Here is a 23,653-nt window from a genome sequence, read left to right on the forward strand (position 1 = left end):
TTGAAGCCTAGAACCAAGGATCAGAAAGCCTCCCATATTACCTCCTGTTCCAGTGTCTCTCTTGTGCTTTCTTTTGGGGAGGGGGGGTTGAGACAGTTTTTCTATGAAACAGTCCTGGCTGTCCTGGAACTCACTCTGCATCTCTTATGCTTTCTATTCAAGGACAGCTATCTTCAGCCTTCCTAATCCTCTAAACTAGAAAACAGAGGCAATCCGAGTCTCTTTTCCTACAACTAGTTTGTCAACAGATCCTGCCAACCCAACCTCCACAAAACCTAAATCTACTGGGATTAGGCATTAGGGATGGACTCTGACAACCTTCATTCCACCCTGCTGCTGCTGCTGTAGGCAGGCATGACAGCTTATACTAACCTGGCACTTGGATAAGGAGTTCAAGGCTAGCCTGGGCTACATAGTGACTTAGTGATTTGAAGCCAGGTGGGACTACATGAAATCCTGTCTCAAAAAAGCAAGAGGGGACTGCTACTCCTTGGTCTACCAAGTCCGACAAGACTTGAGTCCTTGGCCTTATGGCTGGGCAGCAGCCAGCTCAGCTGTCTGCCAAGCCAGCTCTGGTGTGTTGTTTTTGTTGTCCCTGTGGACCGGCAATGGGATCAGCAGGGCACAAGCATGCTGAGGACACCAAGCTGTTTTCTTCTATCAAATACTTGCTTGCTGTGGTGATTCAGGAAGCTCACCCTCCTAAGTAATATGCCCAGTCAGCCCCCCAACTCCCTGACGCATCTCCCCTGATGCACTGAGCATCTCAGCTCCACTGCAGGATTTTATAATTTATTCTGGATCTCCAGGGCCCCTAATGACCTTGCTGATCCAGAGGTTCTATTTACTGTTCATCAGCAGCAAGGCCAGGGCAGGGGTGCTACTACTGTGGGGACTAGTTCATCAAAAGAAAAGCTCCTGAGGATGTGTGTCTACCCAGCAGGACACAAGGAAGCTGTCAAAGTTTTCCCTGGACCAATTTTGTATTGTACTGTAGATTCCAGAGAGGTAACACACAGAGAAAAGCCTACTGTATCTGAACAGAATATGACGGGCATATAAACAGAAGTAAAACATACTGCTTACCTTGTGAGCACTGGTCAAGACATTTAGGAAAGAGAAATCTAAGGAGGAAAAAATGTATTTCAAAACCATTTATTTCAGAGTTATCATTTCCCACAAAAGCATAAAGCTGACTAATAATTAAAGTGTCAGGTGGTCCTGAGCACTGAGACCTATAGTTATTAAGACATTCATAGTTTTGCAGCGAAGTTCGTGTTCCATAGAAATTCCTATATGGCACACTTTTAATCCCAGCACTGGGAAGGCAGAGACAAGAAGATCTCTCTGAGTTCGAGGCCAGCCTGCTCCACAGAGTGTGTTCCATGGCAGCCAGGGCTACACAGAGAAACCTTGTCCCAAAAATAAAAAATTAAAAAATAAAAAAAGGTAATTAAAATAAGAAAAAAATTAAAATTCCCAACTATTATAATGCTCCTTTTAGAGAAGGGAGCTACCACTAGTGAGTTTTATCAAGTTCCCGTAAGTATGAAGAGCATACAGGCAGTCAGACATGATTCTGCTGTTATCTATTCAGATGAGAGGAGTAGGAGGAGGGTCAGTAAGTAGGCTGAGCATCTTGCCCAAGGCAGTCCACACAGTGGACCTGAGGCAAGGTCTAGGTCTGTCTGGGTCCACAGAGCTCCATGGTTCCCAGATCAGCAAGTTAGGAGCACAAGCTCCATTCTTTAATTAATTTTATAAAATAGCTGGACAAATACCATGTGAACCAAATTTGGTAACTCCTACTTTAGGCTGTGAATCCAGTTCCCTTCCTGACTCTCATAATTTCTTAAGATCCCTAGGAAGAACTCCCATGTGCTACCAGCAAGACCAAAAGACCAGAAACAAAGAAAGGGCTAGCCATAGCAGAGGCTTTGACTTCAGTGTGTGTGTGATTATATAAGCCACCGAATCACCTGCTGCCCAGCACATACATTCCTGGAAGCATGTGTGTCTCTGAATGCTGTGACTTTGGGTGTAATCACTTAGGCCCTTCTTGGACACTGCTGCCTCCTTTCTCACTGAAGCCCATGTCAATTCACAAAGATTTCCCACAAGGCATCACATCCTATCACCAGGCTGTACACAAAACCTCTGACATGGGAAGGGGCCAATAACGCTGATGTAAAAACTGGAGGAGACAAGTATTTAGAACACATGGACTTGTATGTTGCCTTAATTACCTTTCTATTGCTGTGGTAAACCAAGGCAAATCATTAAAAAAAAGTGTTTAATTGGTAAATGGCCTTAGTGGGCTAGAGTCCATGATGGAGGAACAAAGGTAAGGTGGCAGAAACAGCTGAGAGCTTGATCCAAAAGTACATATTGGTATAAAACTAGGAGGCAGAGGTGAATTACTAGAAGGCAGAATACTGTGAATCACTCTAGTATTTTGAAACCAAAGTCAGTGATGATACACCTCCTCCAACAAGGCCACACCTCCTAACCTATCCCAAGCAGTTCCATCTCCTGGGGACCAGGCGTTCTAAGACGTGAGCCTGTGGCAGGCCATTCTAATTCAAACCACACAGGTGGTGCTTTATCCTGCCCTGCCTTTTTAGGACTTCATGCAAATCAAAGAGTCGTGGGGTACTTATGGCACACACCGCGGGCTGATGTGTCCACAAACCACACGTGTGTAAAAGCCTGTCTCGTTCTGGTGGGGAGGGGAAAGACTACAGTTCTCTTCAACACCACATCATGGCTGGAGGTGGTCTTAAGTGTCTACCTGTGCTCCATGTAGCAGCTCAGGGGCTCCACACACACTGTGACGGCACCAATGGCGAAGTAGGACTTGACATTTGGGTCTGGGTGAGTCTGCAGGGCCTGGACAACGTCAATGATATCTGTGTAACTAAAGGGAGAAAACACATGGTTAGCTTCCTGGGTGGGGCTACAGAACAGGAGAAGAGGGGAGCGCTGAGTGGACGAGTGGACGAGGGCTGAAGCCCCAAAGCAGAAGGCTGTCCCAGAGTTCCTTGGTGGTACCTCACTTTATGATCCAGAGCCCCCAGAATCCAGAGTGCTTCTTCATCCCCAAGTTTTGGTTCCCCAAAGGGAAGAGTGGGTGGAAGAGCCAACCTACTTTGGAGATAAGAAGTGACGGGGCTCCAGTCAGAGCTCCGAAGCTCCGGCCAGACCATTTTCTTTAGTTCTTTCCTCTCCCTCCCACTTCACAAGGTCATCAGATCTGTCAAATCCCATTTCCAGTCCCATCCTCCCCCGGAACTTCCTCCAGTCTTATTTACAGAACCAGTCTGAAGTCTTCACTTAGGAGCGAATATGTTTGCAATCCAAACCCTCAAGCCAGTTCCTCCCAAGTTCCTGTTATTCTAAGCCCAGGGGACTTCACTCTTTCAGACCCTGGGCCAAAAGATCTGTGTCCTCTTTGACTCCACTTCTGTCTTAACCTGCAGCATGCACCTGGAAGAGATCACTGCTCACACTCCCTCTGGGTCTGGAGTGCACCATACTTTACCTAGGCCACCCCAATGGCCTCCCAGCTGCACCCCTACTTTCGTCCTGCCTCACTGCAAACTGTCCTCAACACAGAAGCCAGAGGGTATGCTAAGCCCTCTGACAGATCACATTACTGCTCTGCTCGAAACCAGTTTTTGTCTCAGTGCAGACGCCGAGCCCCTTACTGTGGGCCAGGCAGCCCTGTGCCATCTGACCTCTCACAGCGCAGGGGGAATGGCATTACTTCTCCATCCCTTCCCCTAATCCGAGCACTTTGGGCTCCTGGGTCTTCTCTGAACATGCCAGGAGTACTTCCACATTTGTACTCTGCTCCCTCAGGCTGGGATGCTCTTTTCCTCTGGCATCTGCCTGGCTGGCTGGCTTCCTTCGGGTCTCTGCTCAGGTGGCACTCGGTTGGTTTTTGTGGTGCTGGGATCGAACTCACAGAGTGTTGCACGTGCTGGTTGAGTACTCCACTGAGCTACGTCAGCTGGCACCTTATGGAGACATCTTGGGCCTTCACACACTGCAATAATGGTCATGCTCCTTTGGACACCCTGTATCCCCCTCCCCCAGTTAGTCTGCAAAGCATGACTGACAGCTACAGTCTCTTCTTGTTACTTTGTTTCCTTTGTGTGCGTCTTTGGTCCCATCTTCCCTCATTTATTTGCTCCCTGTCTCTGCAGTAAAGTGGTTGTTCAGTGTTACAGCTTCTGAAGCCTAAAGCAATACAGATCAATAAAGGGGACACTGGACCTCCAGCAGACCCTGGGACGACTCTAGGGGCCTCTTCACCTCACAGGGGACAGCCCTGTCCCAAGGGACCCAGACTATTATCAAAAGGTCTGAGTCTACGGAGGGAAGTCAGACCCGAGGGCACCTGGCAGATCAGAGGACCTGCGTCTGTGTGGGCCTTTGGGAGAGCAGTGGGAGGTGGGGGAGCGGGTACAACCTGCCAGAGCTGTCCCGAGTTCCTACACGCAAACTCACCTGTAAAAAGGCCCTCGGCTCTGTCCCAGATTAGAACATCACCCTGGGTCCTGCCCAACCATCAGAGCTGCAGGGCAGACAGAGTGTGCTAAATTCTAGTTTCCCACAGGCGTCTGGCAGCTCCAGGGGTGTTTACTTACTTATTTATTTTTATTTTATATAGGCTCTCACTGTGGAGCCCTATGGTGGCTTGGAACTTGCTACCTAGAGCAGGCTGCCCTCCAACTTGTGGAATCCTGCCCCAGCCTCCAAAGTGCAAAGATCCCCAGCCTGGGTCACTCTGTCTGGCTTGCTCAGTGAGCCCTACCTAGGCTCTACTCTCTGGCTTCTCTACCTGGACATCTGTGTGTCTATTTCCAGTGCAGTGCTTGGGTAGGCCTGGGTGCAGGGGAGCCCTCCACACTGCAGGCCCTTACAGCAGCACATTTGAAAAGAAAGGATTTCTGATGGGGAAGAAGGACCCCTGTGAGTTCAAAGCTAGCATGGGCAAGGTAACAAGTGGGTGCTTAACCAAGGCAATGGAACAAGGCCTGTCCTTTTTTTTTTTTTTTTTCCAAGATGTATTTATTTTATGTCAAGATGTAAAACTTCTGAAAAAGAAGAGCCCTTTTATAACCACATCTATTTCCCTTTTGCCTACCCTATCCCTAAAAGCTTGGGAACTACAAGTCTGATTCTTAAGGTTAAAAGAGTACTGTAGGACCTGGGGTCAAGTCTAGCTCAGTTGCTAGAGTGGAAGCCACAGGTTCAATTCCAAGCTCATATAAATTGGGCATAATGACACATGCCTGTAATGCCAGCCTTTGAGACACAGACCAAAGTTCACAGTCATCCTCAGCTACACAGTAAAGCTGGCCCATGAGAAATGAGACCCTGTCTCAAACACAAAACAAAACAAAACAAAACAAATAAAAAACCTGTGATTCCTTTTTTTTTTTTTTTTTAGACAGGATTTCCCTGTGTAGCTTTGTGCCTTTTTCCTGGAACTCACTTGGTAGCCCAGGCTGGCCTCAATATTTATTTATTATGTATATAGTGTTCTGTCTGCATGTTTCCTTACACGGCAGAAGAGAGCGCCAGATCTCATTACAGATGGTTGTGACCCACCATGTGGGTGCTGGGAACTGAACTCAGGACCTCTGGAAGAGCAGTCAGTGCTCTTAACCTCTGAGCTATCTCTCCAGCCCAGGAATTCTTGATATGAAGAGCCCTTGGCATTTCCCTTCACCAACAACCTCAATGTCTAGGGTCAAGGAGTTGTACAGACGATAAAGCAGGTAACTGTATGCTATCTGTTGGCTCTAAAAAAATCTGTAAGTGCCTTAGTAAAGAGCAACAGCATTTAGCTGTTTTTTTTTTGTTTGTTTGTTTGTTTTGTTTTTTTAAGACAGACTCTCATATAATCCAGGTTGGCCTCAAATTCCTATAGCCAAAGGTCGATTTTCCTGCTCCCATGCTTCCATCTCTTAAATGCTAGAATTATAAGTGTGTGCCATCATAGCTGGGCTTAGCCATTATTCTATTTATTGGTGTCCCTCATACCCTTTGGTATGATTGGGTGAATGCTAGGTCTATGCTGCACGAGCTGGTTCTTACAGCAGACCAGAAACAGCTAAATATCTAACATTTTTACAGACATGTAGAGTCAGAGATAAGGAATCAACATATTCTCTAAAATAATGGATAATGGAAATGCCCTTAGCTGTGTATACCGACAAGCTGGCAAGTTCTCTTCAAGGTCCCCACTCCCAGTGACTCTCAGTTCCGGCAAGGCAGAACAGAAGGTGGTGATGCTGGGTTGACCCACTCCTCTGACTAGTTAGAAACAACAGAAAACAAGTGGCTTTAAGGCCCAACTTCCCCTCTGACAAGTCCGTGGCTGACAGAAGGGAAATGAGATGGGGTCAGACTGCAACAAGGTCTATCAGTGCAGGAAGGCCCCAAGGGGGACACTGCCAATGGACCACCATCTCAGCTCCTTCCAGGTCCCACCAATACACCCGGAGTCCAAACAGAGCTTTGGATCTGGGCCTATTCTTAACTGGAAAACTAATTATTGTGAGGACAGCACAAAGCTTCTTTACAACCACAACACCAGACACAAGCCCTGTCCCTGTTCTGTTCTTTTCCAGGTCCTGGTGATAAAGGTCCAGGTGCAAGGCATTCCTCCATGGAAGGCCAGTGAACAGGAGTGCCCGGAGCAGTAGCACAGACTGCCACACCTCCCTTCTCAGCTGGGGAGACAGCTCAGTGGGTAAAGCATCTGCTCTGCAAACGTGAGGATGTGAGTCTGAATCCCTAGCACCCAGGTGTGCCCACCTGTACCCAGTGCTGTGAGAGACAGAGACAGGAACTGCCAGCCTAGTTCCAGTGTCGGTGACAGATGCTGACTCAAAGGAGTAAGACAGACAGACAGACAGACAGCAAGGATACAAGACGCAAAGACGTCCTATGTCCTCTTCTGGCTCTATGGATGATGGGTACACAGGGCGCACATTCATACATACACATCTACATCTACATCACACACACACACACACACACACACACACACACACACACACACACACGGGCAGGAATCCACCTTTCCTCTGACAATAATGGTACTTATAGGGACTTCAGAATAAGGCAGATGAGGCTCCCATACCTAGATGGCAAGGTTTAAAGACTATTATCAATCACTCTACGAATTACTGTAGAATCTTTACCATGTTCTCTAATTCCTCACCTCTTGGACATACTACAATATGGAAACCAAAATCAAAACATGTGTAGCTATCAGTTACCCTTAGCCACAGTATGGCAATAGTATCCTGGCCTTTCTGAGGAGTGTTGCTAGCATTAGCATATTACTACATATAAAGTAACAATAATGACAAGGTCTCCATCACTCACCCTTGTAATACCACCAGCAGTCTGGTCTTCTTGCGGATGTAGGCTGACGGTCGGGCAGAGCGGTTCTGTTGGGCCTCCAGGGCGCTGGAAAGGTATTTTTGGAAGTGGGCAGCATGGAAACATTCAGAGCTATCCATGATTTGGCGGTAAACCATCCATCTAGAAACAGCAAAGGTAATCTTAGCATAAGGCTACATATGGCCTGGTTCTGGGAAGCTCAGTCATGGATTTAAATACGACCAGTACTCTCAAAGATATGCTGCTATCTATGGAGAGAAAGCTATTGGAGCATCCCAGAAAAAGACAGCAGCCTCTAGCTGGGTTAGAAGCCCACTAACCTGAAATAGTCAGAAGGCCTCAGCAGTGAGAAAGACTTCTGACCTGACAGTGATTTCCTGAATAAAATAGCTTTAGTTTCATGCTTGGTAAAGCTAGTAGGAAATGGGTAAGGTAAAAAAGTTCAGAATGTTTTAGAACAAGAGCCAGGAATGGTGGCACATGCCAATAATGCCAGCATTCAAGAAGTGAAGCAGAGAACTTCCAATCAATTTGAGGCCACCATCTCAAGAGAGACAGAGGCACGGGTGGAAAGAGGTTGGGAGAGGGAGAAAGAGAGAAGGGGGAGGGAGAAAAGGGAGGAGATGGGGGGAAAGGAAACGGGGAGGGAAGGGGACACACACAGACAGACAGACACACACACACACACACACACACACACACACACACACACAAACTGGGTGCGGTGGCTCATGCCTATAACATAGCACTTGGAAGGTGGAGGTAGAAGGGTCAAGAGCTCAAGGTCATCCTCAGCTATAGCTACAACAAATTCAAGGCAAGCCTGAACTACAGGAGACTGTACCTCCCAAATAAAAAGAATGTTTACAGGGCAAAATCATTAGATGTGAGGATCTGGTTAACCTGTAAACACTTACTAAACAAGGCACTAAGCACACTCTATCAAACAAGGAGGTGATGGATGACTGGTGTGCCAACAATGTCACGCCAAATGGACTACATGTCTAAGGTTCCCCTATACCAGGGCAGCTGGGTACACGATCTCTTTCCCCAAAGCCAAAGCAGGAGCCATACTAACCTGCCGTACTCCTTATGCAGAGTGACCAGGAAAGCACAGAGCTTGCTAGCATGACAGCCAGGGAGACCAGTTACAATGCTGATGATGACCTACAGGAAAGAAAAGTCTCATGGGTTTCTAGTTCAACTAGGAACACTGAGTAGAGGTAAAGAAACCAGTCTCCAGAGCAAGGCTTTGTGGGTTTGAAGTGCAGCACCACTTTTCACTAGCTCCTTGATCCAGAGCGAATGACAAAGTCTACTGTCCTGGGTAGGGTTTTCTTGTCTTTTTTGGGGGTGGGGTGGGGGGCCGTTGTCAGTGTGACAGGAGCAAAAGTCAGATGGGAAGAGGAATCTCAACTGAAAAGGGCCTCCGTCAGACCGGCCTGGGGGCAGGCCTGTGGGACATTTCCTTGACTGCAATCAATAGAAGGCCCAGCTACGGGAGTGGGCCATCCCTGGACAGGTGGTCCAGGGTTCCATAGAAAGCAGGCTGGGCAAGCATGAGGAGCAAGCCAGTAAGCAGCATCCCCTGTGGCTTCTGCCTCAGTTCCTGCCTCCATGTTCCTGCCCTGACTTCCCTCAGTGACAGAGTGTGACTTGAGAGCTTTAGCTGAAGTACACCCTTTCCTCCCCAAGTTGTTTATGGTCATGGTGTTTTATCGCAGTACTAGAAGGCAAGCTAAGACACCTACTTACCTTAAGGGTAGGTGTGAAGACTCACGAAGTTCACTTATGTAAATAGTAAACAACTTTCTACGGAGCATTTGTAACTGTATCACTTGAAAGAGTAAGCATTTGGAGAGACTAACTTGCTTAAGACCACAGACCTCTACTTAAGGAGACACTGGGGGAGGGGGGTATTACATTTGTTACATTTTTTAGGAAGCAGAAAGGAAGTCTGGGAATATAATGTCCCAGCTATACTGGTGTGGAAGCTGATGAGCAGAGGAGCTATACTGAAGATGTTTCTGTGGGGCTGTCTGTGTCTTCCATGCCATGCTGTCTGTGGTGAGACAGAACTCCTGGGCGTGATAAACTCTCCGGAAGCCTCTCCTGGAGGAAAAGAGGAACCATTCCGACGGCCCTGGCTGCATTATAGCAGCACACAAAACTAGGTTTCCCTCAGGTAGATAGTCTACGGCCATGTAAGGGATTTACTGAATGAGGAAGAATAGCAGAGGAGGACAAGAACCACGCAACCACAGAAGGGTTATTACAACGACAAGGCCTAGGAAGGCCCGTCTACAGGATGTCTTTCTTTTTCTGAGAACAAGTTTTACTCTATAGCCCAAGCTGGCCCAGAACTCTATGCCACCCAGGGTGGTTTCAAAGCTGCTGTGATCCCCTTGCCTCAGTCTCCTGAACACTGTACACAGGCCATCATACCTGGCTGTATGTTTGATTTCACAACATGTGAGACCCTCAAGATAGGCCCAGTCATAGATAAGGGGCACTAGCGCTAAGCCTAGATTCAGTCAGCGGCAGCTGGTCCCATAAGCACAGAGACAGCTGTTGATCTCTTCTTTTGTGGAAACTCAAGCTCTCCTTCCAGCCTGTGACCAAGGCTGCTCTACTCTGTCCCGTTTCTGCTCCCTGCAGAGAACAAATGTAACTCACACTGTCTTTGTTCTCCTACCCCAGCTGTCCCCATCTGCTTCCTATTCCTCGGTGCCATTCTCGGTCCCTTAAACCACACGTACACACGCAAATACTCTCTCTCTCTCTTTTAAAGTAAAATTAGAGTTTATAAAGAAAAGACTTGAACAGATTGAAGCACAAAAGGAAAGAGAAAGAGAACCGTCTACAGTATACATCTAAGATCATGGGTGTGGGATCCTTCCCTCCTTTCTTTCTAATTTATGTGTATAGGTGTTTTGACTGCATGAGTGTCTGCACAGAGTGTACGCAGTGCTCTTGGAAGCAAGAATCCCTTGGAACTGAAGTTACAACCACTGTGAGTGGTAGTGCTGGGAAGAGACCAGCTTCCAAATGCTGAGCTGGCTCTCCAGCCCCAGATGTGGACTTCTTAAGAGCCACTCAGCCAGGTACTCTTACTTAGTGGCCAGTACTATGGCACCTTTTAAGTAAAATATCACAAGGTAGGCATTTGTTTTATTCTATTTGCACAGTGCTACCTCCTTTAGTAGATGGGCATGTTTTAGACTTCCACAGAAACAAACTATGATATACAGCTTCCAAAGGGATGGTGGCCAAAGTCAAGTGGAGAGAAACCTGAGGCAGGGGCTCATTAAGGTCTATTCTGGGGAAGAAAATGCCTAAAGTATCACCTCACCCTGGTGACTGCAACACAGGCAGCCTTCCTTTGGTTAACAGCATAATGTGTCATCCACTGCTAGGTGAAGTCATTGTCACAACCAGAATGAAGTGACAGCCTGAGAACACACAACAAAGGTTTAAAAGACCTGGAGAAGCAAGCTGTCAGAGTTGGTCACTGTCATGGAGTCTGGCCTGACGGTCATTCTACAAAGAGGGTTTCATGTACATCAGTATCAGTATTCAAAGAGGTGATAGTACTTATAGAACTCCATCTATGCTCCTGTGAACTAATCCAGGCTTGCAGGTTATCCTGTTGTAAATTCTCAGCATGTCTGGCCAACCTCTACCTTGTCACTTTCTAATCCATGCGCAGGGCTGACTTCAGCTTGCTGCAGCAGGCCTGGAAGATGGGTCCGCATCACAGGCTCCTGACCAACGCTGCTGATAGCAAAATGCTGGAGAAACCTAGAAAAACAGAGACAATTGTCACATTACTGTCACCAGCCTTGCTTGATCTCTCAACTCACATTAGTGATTTCTTACCCAAGTGCTAGTAAGCCTTAAAGAGATTCTTTCTAGGCCGGGCAGTGGTGGCACCCACCTTTAATCCCAGCTCTCAGGAGGCAGAGGTCTCTGAGTCTGAGGCCAGCCTGGACTACAGATCAAATCTAGGACAGCCAGGGTTATGCAGTGAAACCCTGTCTCAAAAAACAAACAAACAAAAACAAAAGCAAAAAAAGAGAGGGGAGAGAGAGAGAGGGAAGAGAGAGAGAGAGAGAAAGAGAGAGAGGGAGAGAGGGAGGGAGGGAGGTGTTGGAGAGATGGCTCAGTGGTTAAGAGCACTGACTGCTCTTCCAGAGGACCTGGGTTCAATTCCCAGCACCCACATGGCAGTTAACAACTGTCTGTAACTCCAAGATCTGACACCCTCACACAGACATACATGCAGGCAAAACACCAATGCACATAAAATAAAAATAAATTTAAAAATTAAATTGAGAGAGAGAGAGAGAGAGAGAGAGAGAGAGAGATTGAGATTCTTTTATGATAGGCAAGTATATATGGCATGTCACCACTGCCCTTTTCGGGTCTGTAAGAAGCTCTAAGGAAAGAAGCCCAGGAAGGACCAACACTCAGGTCTCCGACCTGTCAAAAGCTGCAACCGTAAACACCTGCGGCCAGCTGCCCAGGACTCACCGCTCCAACTCCGGGAGTTTGGCTGAGAGCAGCTTCGAAGAGCTCCACTGCTCTGCAGGATGGCTCAGGGCACTGAAGAGCTTCTGTGCACTGGAGTGTCTGCAACACCGAAGGCTCAGATTAGTGCTGCACCTCCCACAGCAAAGGCACTTCATACAACTAGTCCTGAGGCCTCTAAGCCAGAGACCTTAACAGAGCCAATACTTCCAAAATAGGCACCCCACAGACGTGAACAAAATATGGTACCAGTGCATGACAACTGGTATGCCCACAGAAGAAGGTTGGCCTTTTTTTTTTTTTTTTTTCACGATCTCAGGTTTTAATTCTTAGCTGCAGTGGTTTGAATGACATGTCCCCCTAAGTCATGGGCATTTGAATACTTAGCCCCCAGCTGGAGGCTGTTTGGGGAGAATAGACAAGGGTGGTCTTCCTGGAGGAGGTACATCTTTGCTCTCTCTGCCTCCTGTCTGTGATTTGAGATGTGTGGGCTACCAGCTGTTACTCCAGGCACCAGCTGCCTCCACTTCAACATCATGGACTCCTTAGCCCAAACAAAGTATGTATCATGTATGTATGTATTTATTTATTATGCATACAGTGTTCTGCCTGCATGTTTGCCTACACGCTAGAAGAGGGCCCCAGATCTCATTACTGATGGTTGTGAGTGACCATGTGGTTGCTGGGAATTGATCTCAGGACTTCTGGAAGAGCAGCCAGTGCTCTTAACCTCTGAGCCATCTCTCCAACTCCCAAATTCTTCTTTCTATAAACTGCTTTGGTCATGTGTTTTATCACAGCAGCAGAAACCTAGATAAAACAGCAGTGAATTTCCCCCTTCCCCTCTACTCTCCCCAGAGTCTCATGTAGCCCAGGCTAGCCTCTAACTTGTTATATAGCTGAGTATGATTTTGAACTTCTGATCCTCCTGACTCTGTCTCCCAAGTACTGGGATTATAGGAATATACCACCATGCCTGGTTTATGCTAGGATGGGATCAAACCCATCTTGCATGCTAGGCAAGTGCTCTTCGAACTGAGCCACATCCCCAGCTTGGGTTTCATCTGTCTGGCTGGTTCCTCAAGCACACCCGCTACCTGCATGCTGGCAACAACAATATGACTATTGGCCCTTTCAGAAGCAAAGACCCCTTGTTATATAATAATGCGAGTCACCCTGCAGAGAAAGCACACCCACAAAGCTTTGGGAATTGAGCACAAACACTGGAGAGAGCCACTTACAACCTCTTTTGTTCCACAGATAATCCATCTTCCTGGATCACTTTTAAAGAAAGCCCTGAGTTATCCTGCTGTTGCCAGGAGGAGAAGACCTAAACAAAACAGAATTTAAACAAAGAACACTTTAAACCCAACAACAGGATATGGAATCCACATGGGATCTGATGACTGTTGAAAATCAACACTGGCAGTGGAGAGAAAAACATTATCACAAACAAGTTTGCTTCAAAATTGAGGCTGGAAAGCAATTTTGTTCAGGGATTTTCAGAGCCAGAAATGCCTCTTTGGGTTCCTGTCCTCAAAGAATGTGACCTTCCAGAGGTCAAAAAGCCTGGAAGAAGGTGTCAGGAACACTGTTCTGGCTTCGAGAGCATGTTCCTCCCTGGTGACAGGACCAGAAGGCAGTGGTGGCCTCAAAAGAAACTGCTCTTAGAGGGACAGCGGAAGGGATTCCAGAGGCTGGGTCTCGGGGCAGGAAGGCCAGCAGGAAAGGCTGTGCTTAGAGGAGGCAGACTGTGCTGAGAACCCTTCAGAGACAGTCCTCCTTCCTGTTCCTCTGTCTATGGTGAGTCTATGACTCAGCGTGAAGAAGAGGCACTGCCTGCAAGCTGTCGCAACCACAGCCTTCCAAGAACTGCTGTCAGTCGTGATGCTAGCCATTACTCAGCTTTGGCTACTGTGTGGTCTTAAGTGCATCCACAATTCATCCCTCCCCACCTTTAGAGACAGGGTCTCATATAGCCCAAGATGGCCTCATACTCACGATGTACTCACTATGTAGCTGAGATTAAGCTCAGAAATCCTGATCTTCCTGCCTCTACCTGTAAGTGCTGGAATCATAAGCATGTTACACTACACCTTGTGGGGCCACAGAATTCTTGGTAAGTTCCTCCCCAACAGAATATGAACTGAGCATGCAAAGCAAGCTTATTATCCTGTAGGGCCCTTTGCAAAGGCAAGAAGGGAATTGCAATCCATAGGGAAGGACAGCATGGGGTGGGATAGAGCTCTAGCCCAGTAAATAGGCTTGTTATTTAATCAAATAGCTAAGGAAAGATTTAATTGGGACTTAAGAGGGGACAAGCAGATTTCATTTCTGTAGGCTCCCACCACTCAAACACCAAAGGGATTATTAAAATACTTATCAGCTATGCTCTCATTCTCTTCTCAACAGTGTTTTTAATCTTTTTGTTATTATTCATGCTTTTAGAAGAGTATCTTATATAGCTCAGGCTAACCTTGAACTTCCAATCATCCTGCCTTCCCTCCTGGTACTATGATTACAGGTTTTCACTACCACACCTGGCTTGACTCTCCCTTGAATCACACCACTATTAGTTCTTTCTAATTAAAAAAACATTAGTTTTTATTTGTATAGGTATTTGCCTGTGTGTTTGGTACCACATGTGTACACTGCCCTCAGAGGCCAGAAAAGGGCACTGGAAGCCCCAGAACTGGAGTTATAGATGGTTGTGAGTCACCATGTGGGTGCTGAGAATCAGTCCTTTGCAAAAGTAGCCAGTGCTCTTCACCACTGAGTCATCTCTTCAGGGCCCCCAATCCCCACCTTTCTTTGAGAAAGGGTCTTACCATGTAGCTTTAGGTATCCTAGAATTCACTACGGAGACCAGGCTGGGCTCAAACTCACAAGAGATCCACCTGCCTCTGCCTCCCAAGTGTTGGATTAAAGGACTGAGCCACCACACCTGATTTTACATTACCATTAGTTTGTTCTAAAACAGTATCTTACTATTTAAATTTCTAAGGGAAAATAAAGTGGTTATTTTGCTAAGTTGATAACTAATGTTACCTCTGAGTAAAATGCTTGATATATCTTTGACTTGGGGAAAAGAGCAATCATCAGAAAATTGCTAGGTCCGTGGAACTGAACTGGGAGATGAGGAAGTAGTGAGTCTCTGAAGTCGATGAGCAGGGCGGCCACGATGCTGGTGGAATCCTAGAGAGAGAAAGGAGCTTCAGAAGAGGATCAAGCTGCAGGATTTCAGACCCACCAGTGTCAGCACACACAGGACCAATTGCTTTTCAAGTATTTCCACAGAAAATGGTTACTGAATTTAACCACAGCCATGCTCTCCAGCTCCTAGCTACAGGAGATATTGGCACCCCTTTTTTAAAATTATTATTATTTTTTAAAATTTTTGGTGGGGACATGGTCTCACCAAAGGCCAAGCCAGCCTTGAACCCACAATCCTCCTGCCTCAGTTTCCCAAACAGCTGGAACCAGAGGCATCTATTGTCATACTGACTTAGAGATGTATTTTCCCAAACTGAAAATGTCATCTCAAAATTCCTTCTAAGGTACTGTTTTAGGGAGGATGGGGGGAGATTTGAGACACAGTCTCATGAAGTCCAGGTTGAACTCAGTTCACTAAATTTCTTTCTTTTTTTTTTCCCCCGAGACAGAGTTTCTCTGTGTAGCTTTGCACCTTTCCTGGAACTCACTCTGCCTGGCTCTGCCTCCCGAGTGCTGGGATTAAAGGCGTGCACCACCACCGCCCAGCCCAACTTCATTTTTCTAGTGTGTGGATATAGGGCTTCTCTAATATCATTTGCTGAAAAGACTATGCTTAGGGCTGGAGATAGCTCAATGGTTAGGAGCACTTCCAGAGGACCTGAGCTCCATTCCCAGTACCTACTTTATAGCTCAAACCATTTGCAACTCCAGTTCCAGGGGATCCAAATTCGCTGGCCTCTGTAGGCATCAGGCACACGTGTGGTGCACAGACATACATGTACACAAAACACACATACACATAAACAAATACATAAAATTTTTTTTTTAAAGATTATACTTTCCTCAATAGGTCACTGTGAGTTCCAGGCCAGCCAAGGCCACAGACAGACCTTGTATCAAAAAATGAAGCAAAAGAAAGAGAATAGAAGAAAAAGAAGGGAGGACTTGAGTTTGGAGTCTTAGAACCTACACAACAAATGCCTCGGAAGGTTCAGATCCTTGGAGCCGGCTGCTAGCAAGGTGATCTGTATCAGTGAGCTCTGGCTGTGAATAAGATACCCTGCCTTAAAAGATTAAGGAGGGCCCAGCCTTTAATCCCAACATGCAGGAGCCAGCAGCAGATAGGCAGAGGCAGCCGGATCTCTGTGAGTTTGTGGTCAACACAGAGTTCCAGGACAGCTAGGGCTAAATGGTGACAACCTGTCTAAAAATAAGAGGAAAGAACTGAACAAGACACTTGCTATAGACCTCAGGCTTCCACATGCATGCCCATGCACATCTGCATATACACATGTGCCAGAACACATGCAAACACACATACATTCACATAACACACACACACACACACACACACACACACACACACACACACACAAAGAAAAACTAGTTCTAAAGTAAATGTTGATTGAGTTTGATTGCTTAATGGTTGGTTTGTTTCTTTAAAAAATTATTTAATGGAGTGGGGTGTGGTAAGGCATTCCTTAATACTAGCACCCAGGTGGCAAAGGCAGGCTGACCTTTGTGAGTTAAAGGACAGCCTGGTCTACATAAAGTTGCAGTCCAGCCTGAGCTACACAGTGTGACCTGGTCTCAAAAACATGGAAAAAAAGTTAAAAGTTAAAGTAACCTAACAGTGCGGTATAGTAAAAAGGAACAGAGTCTAAATTATGCCATTACATATGTAGTCTAATTTTTTTTCTTTTGAGACAGTGTAGCCCTAGTTGACCTAGAACTCACTACAGAGACCAGACTGTGCTTGAACTAACAGAGTGCTGAGATTAAAGGCCCATGCCACCGCACCCAGCCTCAGGTTGGGCAAGTACTTCAACCACTGAGCCATTCCAGCCCTTCTTTAGAACTCAGTTTGTTTGTTTGTTTATTTGAGACATATGTGAGAGACAAAATTAAGTTTTAATTACAATGCCTTAGAGACCCATGAAACAAAATGGCTCTGATCTGCAAGCCCCTTGCCCAAGGACAGATAGTTCTGAAATGCTGGAGGCTGTTATTTATGCAAGATAACAAGCCAGCCACATGTTTTCACTCTCCTAACCAAGTTCATCTGACCCATCTGCATTGATGTGCTTGCTCACACGTGGGCAGGAGGTTCACAGGCAGGAAATATGTCAGGATATATACTTGTCCCTGATTGGAAATGCAATGAATTATGGGTTTTCTTTCTTAAGCCCTTGCCATTCTTGATTCTGGGCCATTTCCCAGAAACCCAAGTATGGACCTGGCCAGAATCCATCCACACTTAATTAAGCGTGCTTCAATTTTGAATTTAAACTATGGTAGTGGTCTTACTCTCAACCAATGGAATTAATATTTTCTGGAGGCTCCAGCGAGTTTCAGACCACCCGTCTAAATTCTAAAGCTGAATGTGATGTGACTATCTGCTTCAAGCTCTTACTACCTAACTTCCCTACCACCATGAACTCCTTTCCCTACCACCTGTAACTCCTTTCTTTGCTAAGCTGCTTTTTGTCAGGTATTTGTTACAGTAACAGAAATGAAAACTCATACACAAGGTCTCTCTTTATATAATCCTGGCTGGCATGGAACTTCCTATATAGACTAGGCTGGCCTCAAACTTGCAGCCTCTGCTCCTGAGTGCTGGGTTATAGGCATTCACCACAACATCTAGAGCTCTTAAATATCTCCTAAGCTTAGGAAGTCTTTCTGCCCCTAGAGATTAATGAACATTAATTTTTATATCTTTTCTACTTATGACATTTTAAAATATTTAATTTGGGGCTGGAGAGACGGGGTTCAGGGAGTAAAAGCACTTGTCACATAGCCCGATAACCTGAATTTAATTCCCAGAACTCATGGTGGAAGGAAGGACTGACTCCTGAAGACTGTCCTCAGACCTCCATGCATGCACTGTGAGTTATGAGTGCCTTTCCCCTACCAGTAACAAAGTTGAAACTATTTAAATCTATTAGACATTTGTTTTGATTAAAAATAGATTTATTATTTTTTTATTCCATGTATGTGTGCATGTCTGCATGTGAGTGCAGTTATCAGGAGAGGCCAGAGCAGAGGTTGAATCCTCTTGGAGTCTGAGTTAAAGATAGTTGTGAATGGCTCAATATGGGTACTTTGTTCTATGAAAGAGCAGCAAGTGCTTTTAATTACTGAGCCATCTCTTCAGACCCTCCTTTGAAATTTTTTTTAATGGGTAAGAATTTACTTCCAGTCAGGCACAGTACCTGTGAGATTTGAGGCCAACCTGGTCTACATAATGAGGTCCAGGACGGTCAAGGCTATGTAGAGAGACCCTGTCTCAAACAAAATAAAAACAAAAACAAACTTCCCCCAAATTAGCTAATTTTGCTATCCCAACACTGTCTTTTTTATTCCTTTTCTTTCTTTCTTTTCCTTTTTTAAATTTTTATTTATTTATTTTTTAAGACAGGGTTTCTCTGTGTGGCTTTGGAGCCTGTCCTGGAACTCACTCTTTAGACCAGGCTGGCCTTGAACTCACAGAGATCCACCTGCCTCTGCCTCCTGAGTGCTGGGATTAAAGGTGTGTACAACCCCAAACCTGAGCTTTGTTTCTTTATTCTTTTTGTCTACTTGTTTTTAAAAAATTTTCTTTATTAATGTTTTGTCTGCATGTATGTGTATGTACCACATGTGTGCCTGGTGTTCATGGAGGTCAGAATACATTAGATCTCCAGTGAGTTATGATGGTTATGAGCTGACATGTGGATGCTGGGGACTGAACTAGGGTCCTCTGTAAGAATAACAAGTGCTCTTACCTGCTGAGCCATCTATCTGAACCTATTTGCTTGTTTTTTTGTTTTTGTTTTTTGTTTGTTTGTTTGGTTTAGTTTGGTTTTGGTTTTTGAGACAGGGTTTCTCTGCAGCTTTGGAGCCTGTCCTAGATCTCGCTCTACAGACCAGGCTGGCCTCGAACTCATGGCGATCCTCCTTCCTCTGCATCCAGAGTGCTGGGATTAAAGGCGTGTGCCACTACTACCTGGCTATGCCCATTTCTTTAATCTTAAAACAAATTTTTAAAATTTTATTCATGTGCATGTCTGAGTATCTGCCATGTGTTCATGGTGTCAGAATCCCTAGAGGTAGAGTTACAGGTGATTGTGAGCTGTCATGGTTGTGAGCTGACATGGAAACAAACTTGGGTCCTCTGGAAGAGCTGTGAATGCTCTTAACCACTGAGCCACCTTGCCAGTCTCTTGAGCAGTTTTTTTCTTTTAACTTTCTTTTTTATTCATTCTTTGTCTTTCACATCATGCATCTCCATTCCATTCATTTCCCTGTCCCTTTATACCTGCCCTCTGCCCTTGTAATCTCCCCCACAAAATTAAAAAAAAAAAAAATTAAGAGGAAAAAAAGAGAAGAAAAATCCATCTTGTCATGGAAGCTATAGTGTGACACAGTGAGTCCCACACTCACAACTTCTGGGCTGGCCCATCCATACCCATGCCAATGGGGTTGCTGAGTATTGTTTCTTAAATGACTCATACTTTCTTTCTTGATGTTAGATGACTATTTCTTTTTTATTTTTATTTTTGTTGTTGTTGTTTTGAAGACAGGCTTTCTGAGCAGTCCTGTTGTCCTGAAACTTACTCTGTAAAGCAGGCTGGTCTCAAACTCAAGAGATCCACCTGCCTTTGCCTCCCAAGTGCTGTGTGTGATTAAAGGCGTGTGCCACCACTGCCTGCCTGATGTTAGAAGGCTATTTATAAGAGCTAATATCAAACTCTTGGGATGGAGAGATGGCTCAGTGATTTAACAGTGTTTGCTATGCTTCCAGAGAATCCCAGTTCAGTTCCCTGCATCCCATGTTAGACAGTTTATTACCACTTGTAATTCTAGCACCAAGGGATCCAATGCCCTCTCCTGGCTTTCATAGGCAACTGCACTCATGTGCACATACCTACATACAGCCACATTAATTGTTACAAATTAAAAAAAAAAACAAAGCCTTCTCTTATCTCATAAGGCCATCCAATCTGCCTAGTTGATGTGCCCAAGTTTCTGAACAGCTTTAGGATAGTGGATTTCTGTTGAAGGACGGTTTGATTATGAATTCATCTGTTGAGCCATCTAGCCAAACCACTTCACTCCACCTCTGTTCTAGTTGCCAAACAGCCTTTGAGGCTGAAACCACACCAAGTGGAAGGCCCACCCTGTACCCCACTGTTGCACTGAGAGAGACTGGCTATGCTCTGGCCAGTGAGCATAGGATGAGGGAAACTCAGACCCTAAGGGGAAGAGTAATACTGGTATAGACTGGTAAACAGTGATGGTTCTTAGGGGAGCATGTTTGTGGAATAGAGGTTAAACTTGAGTGCGTGAGAGGGAGGTATTAAACTCTCATGGAGAAAGTGAGCAATATTTACCTTTTGCTGCACATACAATTCTTTCCTGTTCATGGGATATATTAGAGTCCCATCAATACCACAGGATGAACCTTCCGGTTCTGAAGTGTGAGCCTTGGCTCATGTGAAGAGCCACTGGAGGTCTTTTTTAGCTATTTTCTACTGTCTTTAGGATGACCGACTTGCGCCCGGGGCTGGCACTTCTGACTCAGGCCTTATTAGCAAAGCATAGAAGTGTTCTGAGAGTATGCAGGCCTCTCATCACCCTGCTGGCCTGCTTCCATGGCTATTGTGGTTCCTGACATCCTGTCACGAGGTAATGGAGAAGGAAAATGAAAAGTATTTTAGAGCATCAAAGCTAGGGGTTGAAAAACCACATACCCCATCATAGAAGGAAACAGAGTTCATGTGATCCTTGGAAATGGTGAGACTTCCATGATGGCGGTGAGAAAACAGAAGGCCACCAGAGAAGAAGTGCACACTCCCTGGAAGACAAAGAACGCTGGTCAGAGCAGAGTGCAAGACTCCCGGGCCAGATCCCAGGGTCCTTCTTGAAGGTACTAGAGCAGTGATGCGACCTTCCTGGAAGGAAAGGGGTCGTCTAAAGAGAGACACTTATGCCCCAACTATTGGGACAATGGATCCCAAAGAATTAAAATTTCCCAAGTAGTCTTCTGCTGGGAAAGAAAAAGTCTACAGTCCTGACACCAGTCAGAGAAGGAAACTGTCTCCCAGGAAGAGATTTCACACACTCTGAGAACTCATCCAGCAGGCAGGCTAGACCAGAGCTGAGACAATGGTAAACCCATGACAAGTGGGTAGCCTGGGATCAGGACTGCCAATCAAGTACTCTTTCGCCTTCTCTATTTACCTTCTATTTATCTTCTCTTTTGTTCTTTGAGACAGGGTTCCCTTGTGTAGCCCTGGGTGTCCTGGAATTCTATGTAGACCAGGTTGGCCTCAAACTCAGAGAACCACTACCTCTGTCTCCCAAGTGCTGGGATTAAAGGCATGTGCCACAATGTCTGGTTTCTTGCCCACTATTTAAACCTAAACCTCAGGATTGAAATGTAGCTCAATCCTCAGATCCTCATAAAACTGAATGTAGTGTTGGTCCATGCCTATAATCCCAGGATTCAGAAAAGCAGGATGATTAGGGAGTTCAACCTCATATTTGCCTATACAGTGAACAGAGGCCGGCTTGGACCACATAATAAATGAAAAGACAACTAAATTACTAAGTTTAAAAAACAGCGCTCTCTCTCGCTCTCTCTCTCTCCAACAAAACCAATGAAACAGAAAAACAAAATACCACCTTGAACAGAACCAGGAACATAGACTTGGGCATCACTGTACTCCATGATTTAACTCTTTTTCTAATGAGACCATATGGGATCCTTTTCTCTTCTCTGCTTTTTGCTACTACCTGTCTCTTTAATTGGTGTGTGTGCTGGGGTGGGTGGCCCAGCCTGGCTTGTGTGGTAGCTTGTGTCCTTGAGAACCATGGGGGGGGGGACCCGAAAAAAGTGAGACACTGAATATGCATGAACCTGACCTGTCTCTCCTGGAACCCACTCCCTGCTCAGCGAGAGACCTTAAAAGAAGGACAGAGGTTACTATATAGTTTATTCCCCGCCAAAATGCTTAAGGGAGACCTTGCTACATTCCCAAGTGGCTGTCCCTTCCTCCACATCTGGGTCATCTTTAAAACATCACCTTTATTAGTTATTTAAACAACAAATACATTTGTAAGTTCAATTACATAGGAGACTGTAAGAAACATTTTTAAAAATCAGGCTTTTTATTAAACACCATAAAACCTTTGCTTATGGAAAGGGATTCAAACCTTTTTATCTCTCCCTGGTCAAGCCGAATGTTTTAATCCTCCACCCGGGTAAAGTCTTTGTTAGAGTTAGACAAAGGCCCTGCTGCATTCCCAGAACTTAAGCCACTTCAGTGTGGACTCCTCCCCTCCCTCCACCTCTCTTCCCGTGACTCGTTAAAATTAGCCAATCTCAAAAGGCTCTGAGGTCAGACTTTGACACACTCACCACTTGTGTTAGAATAAAAAGTCCTGTCTCAATGTGTGGCTAGCCTGGTTTGGTCTTGTTGCACCTTTTTACAAGAGCTGGCTATCTGGGCTACTTTGTGTGACACCCAGAATATTCTCTTTGCTTCTAACAGAAACAAAGAAGCCATAGGAAAGCCCTGTTTCACTGCATTTGTTGCTGGATCCCCACTCCACCCCCATAAGACTCCGAATGATAGTCAGCAGAACTCGAGCTGTTTTCTGAAGATGCCCTGACTCCTCACTGGGGCTGCAGAGACCGGGCTTTCACTCAATGACTCTAGTAGTAGTAACCAGACACCACTATCAGGTGTACTTATGTAACTGCATGCTGATCCTTCTGCTCAGGGGAGGCTCAGATAACCTTCAGAGCTCAACCGGAGAAGAAGCACATACAGTTTCTGCATAAGAATGAGAGAAAAGAGTGGGTGTGGGGGCTCAGAAGACGCCTATAATTTCTGCATTCTGGAAGCTGCGGCAGGACTGCCACCAGTTTAAGGCTAGCCTGGGCAACATGAGTACGAAGCTAGCTAGGGCTACACAGAACCCTGTCTGTCTCCGAAAAACCAAAAGGAAAAAAAAAAAACAAAACCCAAAACAACAAGCATACATACTGTCAGCGCATGTGGAGAAGCAAAATTCACATTCCCTTACTGGGTATCTTCAGAGGATATATCTTAAAATAATTTGATATACCTGCTCCATTTGTGAGAAAATTTTTTAAAAATCTCAATCACCTTATAAAATCTGTATGCAAATCTTTTAATCTCTGCCACCAGGTAAAATTTCTTTACACAAAGCTCCCTCCACATTCCCAGAACTTGATAGAACTTGTCCCCTCCCCCTTTTCTATCATTTCCTTTGTGCTGATGTCTTTTAAATTAGCCAATCTTGAAAGACTGTGAGGTTGGACCCCAGCTAATCAGAAAAGACACAGTGCCACCTGCGTTAGAATAACAACCAAGTGTGCTTCCTGTTAGGTCTCAAACCTGGACACGCCTCACTCAGTACCTGTGTGAGTACTTAACTCCCAGGACTCCTCCCCACTCCCTACCCTAAACCC

General features: G+C 45.6%; 1 protein-coding gene across 2 annotated transcripts in view; it reads right to left on the bottom strand.

The window, feature by feature from the left end:
* Positions 1-23,653, bottom strand: part of C4H20orf194 (chromosome 4 C20orf194 homolog) — a 123,066-nt gene that overhangs the window by 11,380 nt on the left and 88,033 nt on the right. For both annotated transcript variants that reach the window (XM_036184164.1, XM_036184163.1), the window contains exons 21-29: positions 20,904-21,007; positions 15,004-15,150; positions 13,197-13,285; positions 11,959-12,057; positions 11,109-11,226; positions 8,504-8,592; positions 7,408-7,566; positions 2,792-2,917; positions 1,087-1,124 (exon numbers count right to left, since the gene is read on the bottom strand). In XM_036184164.1, coding sequence (XP_036040057.1) covers positions 1,087-1,124; positions 2,792-2,917; positions 7,408-7,566; positions 8,504-8,592; positions 11,109-11,226; positions 11,959-12,057; positions 13,197-13,285; positions 15,004-15,150; positions 20,904-21,007 — 969 coding nt within the window. The remainder of the gene's footprint in view (positions 1-1,086; positions 1,125-2,791; positions 2,918-7,407; positions 7,567-8,503; positions 8,593-11,108; positions 11,227-11,958; positions 12,058-13,196; positions 13,286-15,003; positions 15,151-20,903; positions 21,008-23,653) is intronic.

Source organism: Onychomys torridus, chromosome 4 (genome assembly GCF_903995425.1).
Source record: "Onychomys torridus chromosome 4, mOncTor1.1, whole genome shotgun sequence".
Lineage (NCBI taxonomy): Eukaryota > Metazoa > Chordata > Mammalia > Rodentia > Cricetidae > Onychomys > Onychomys torridus.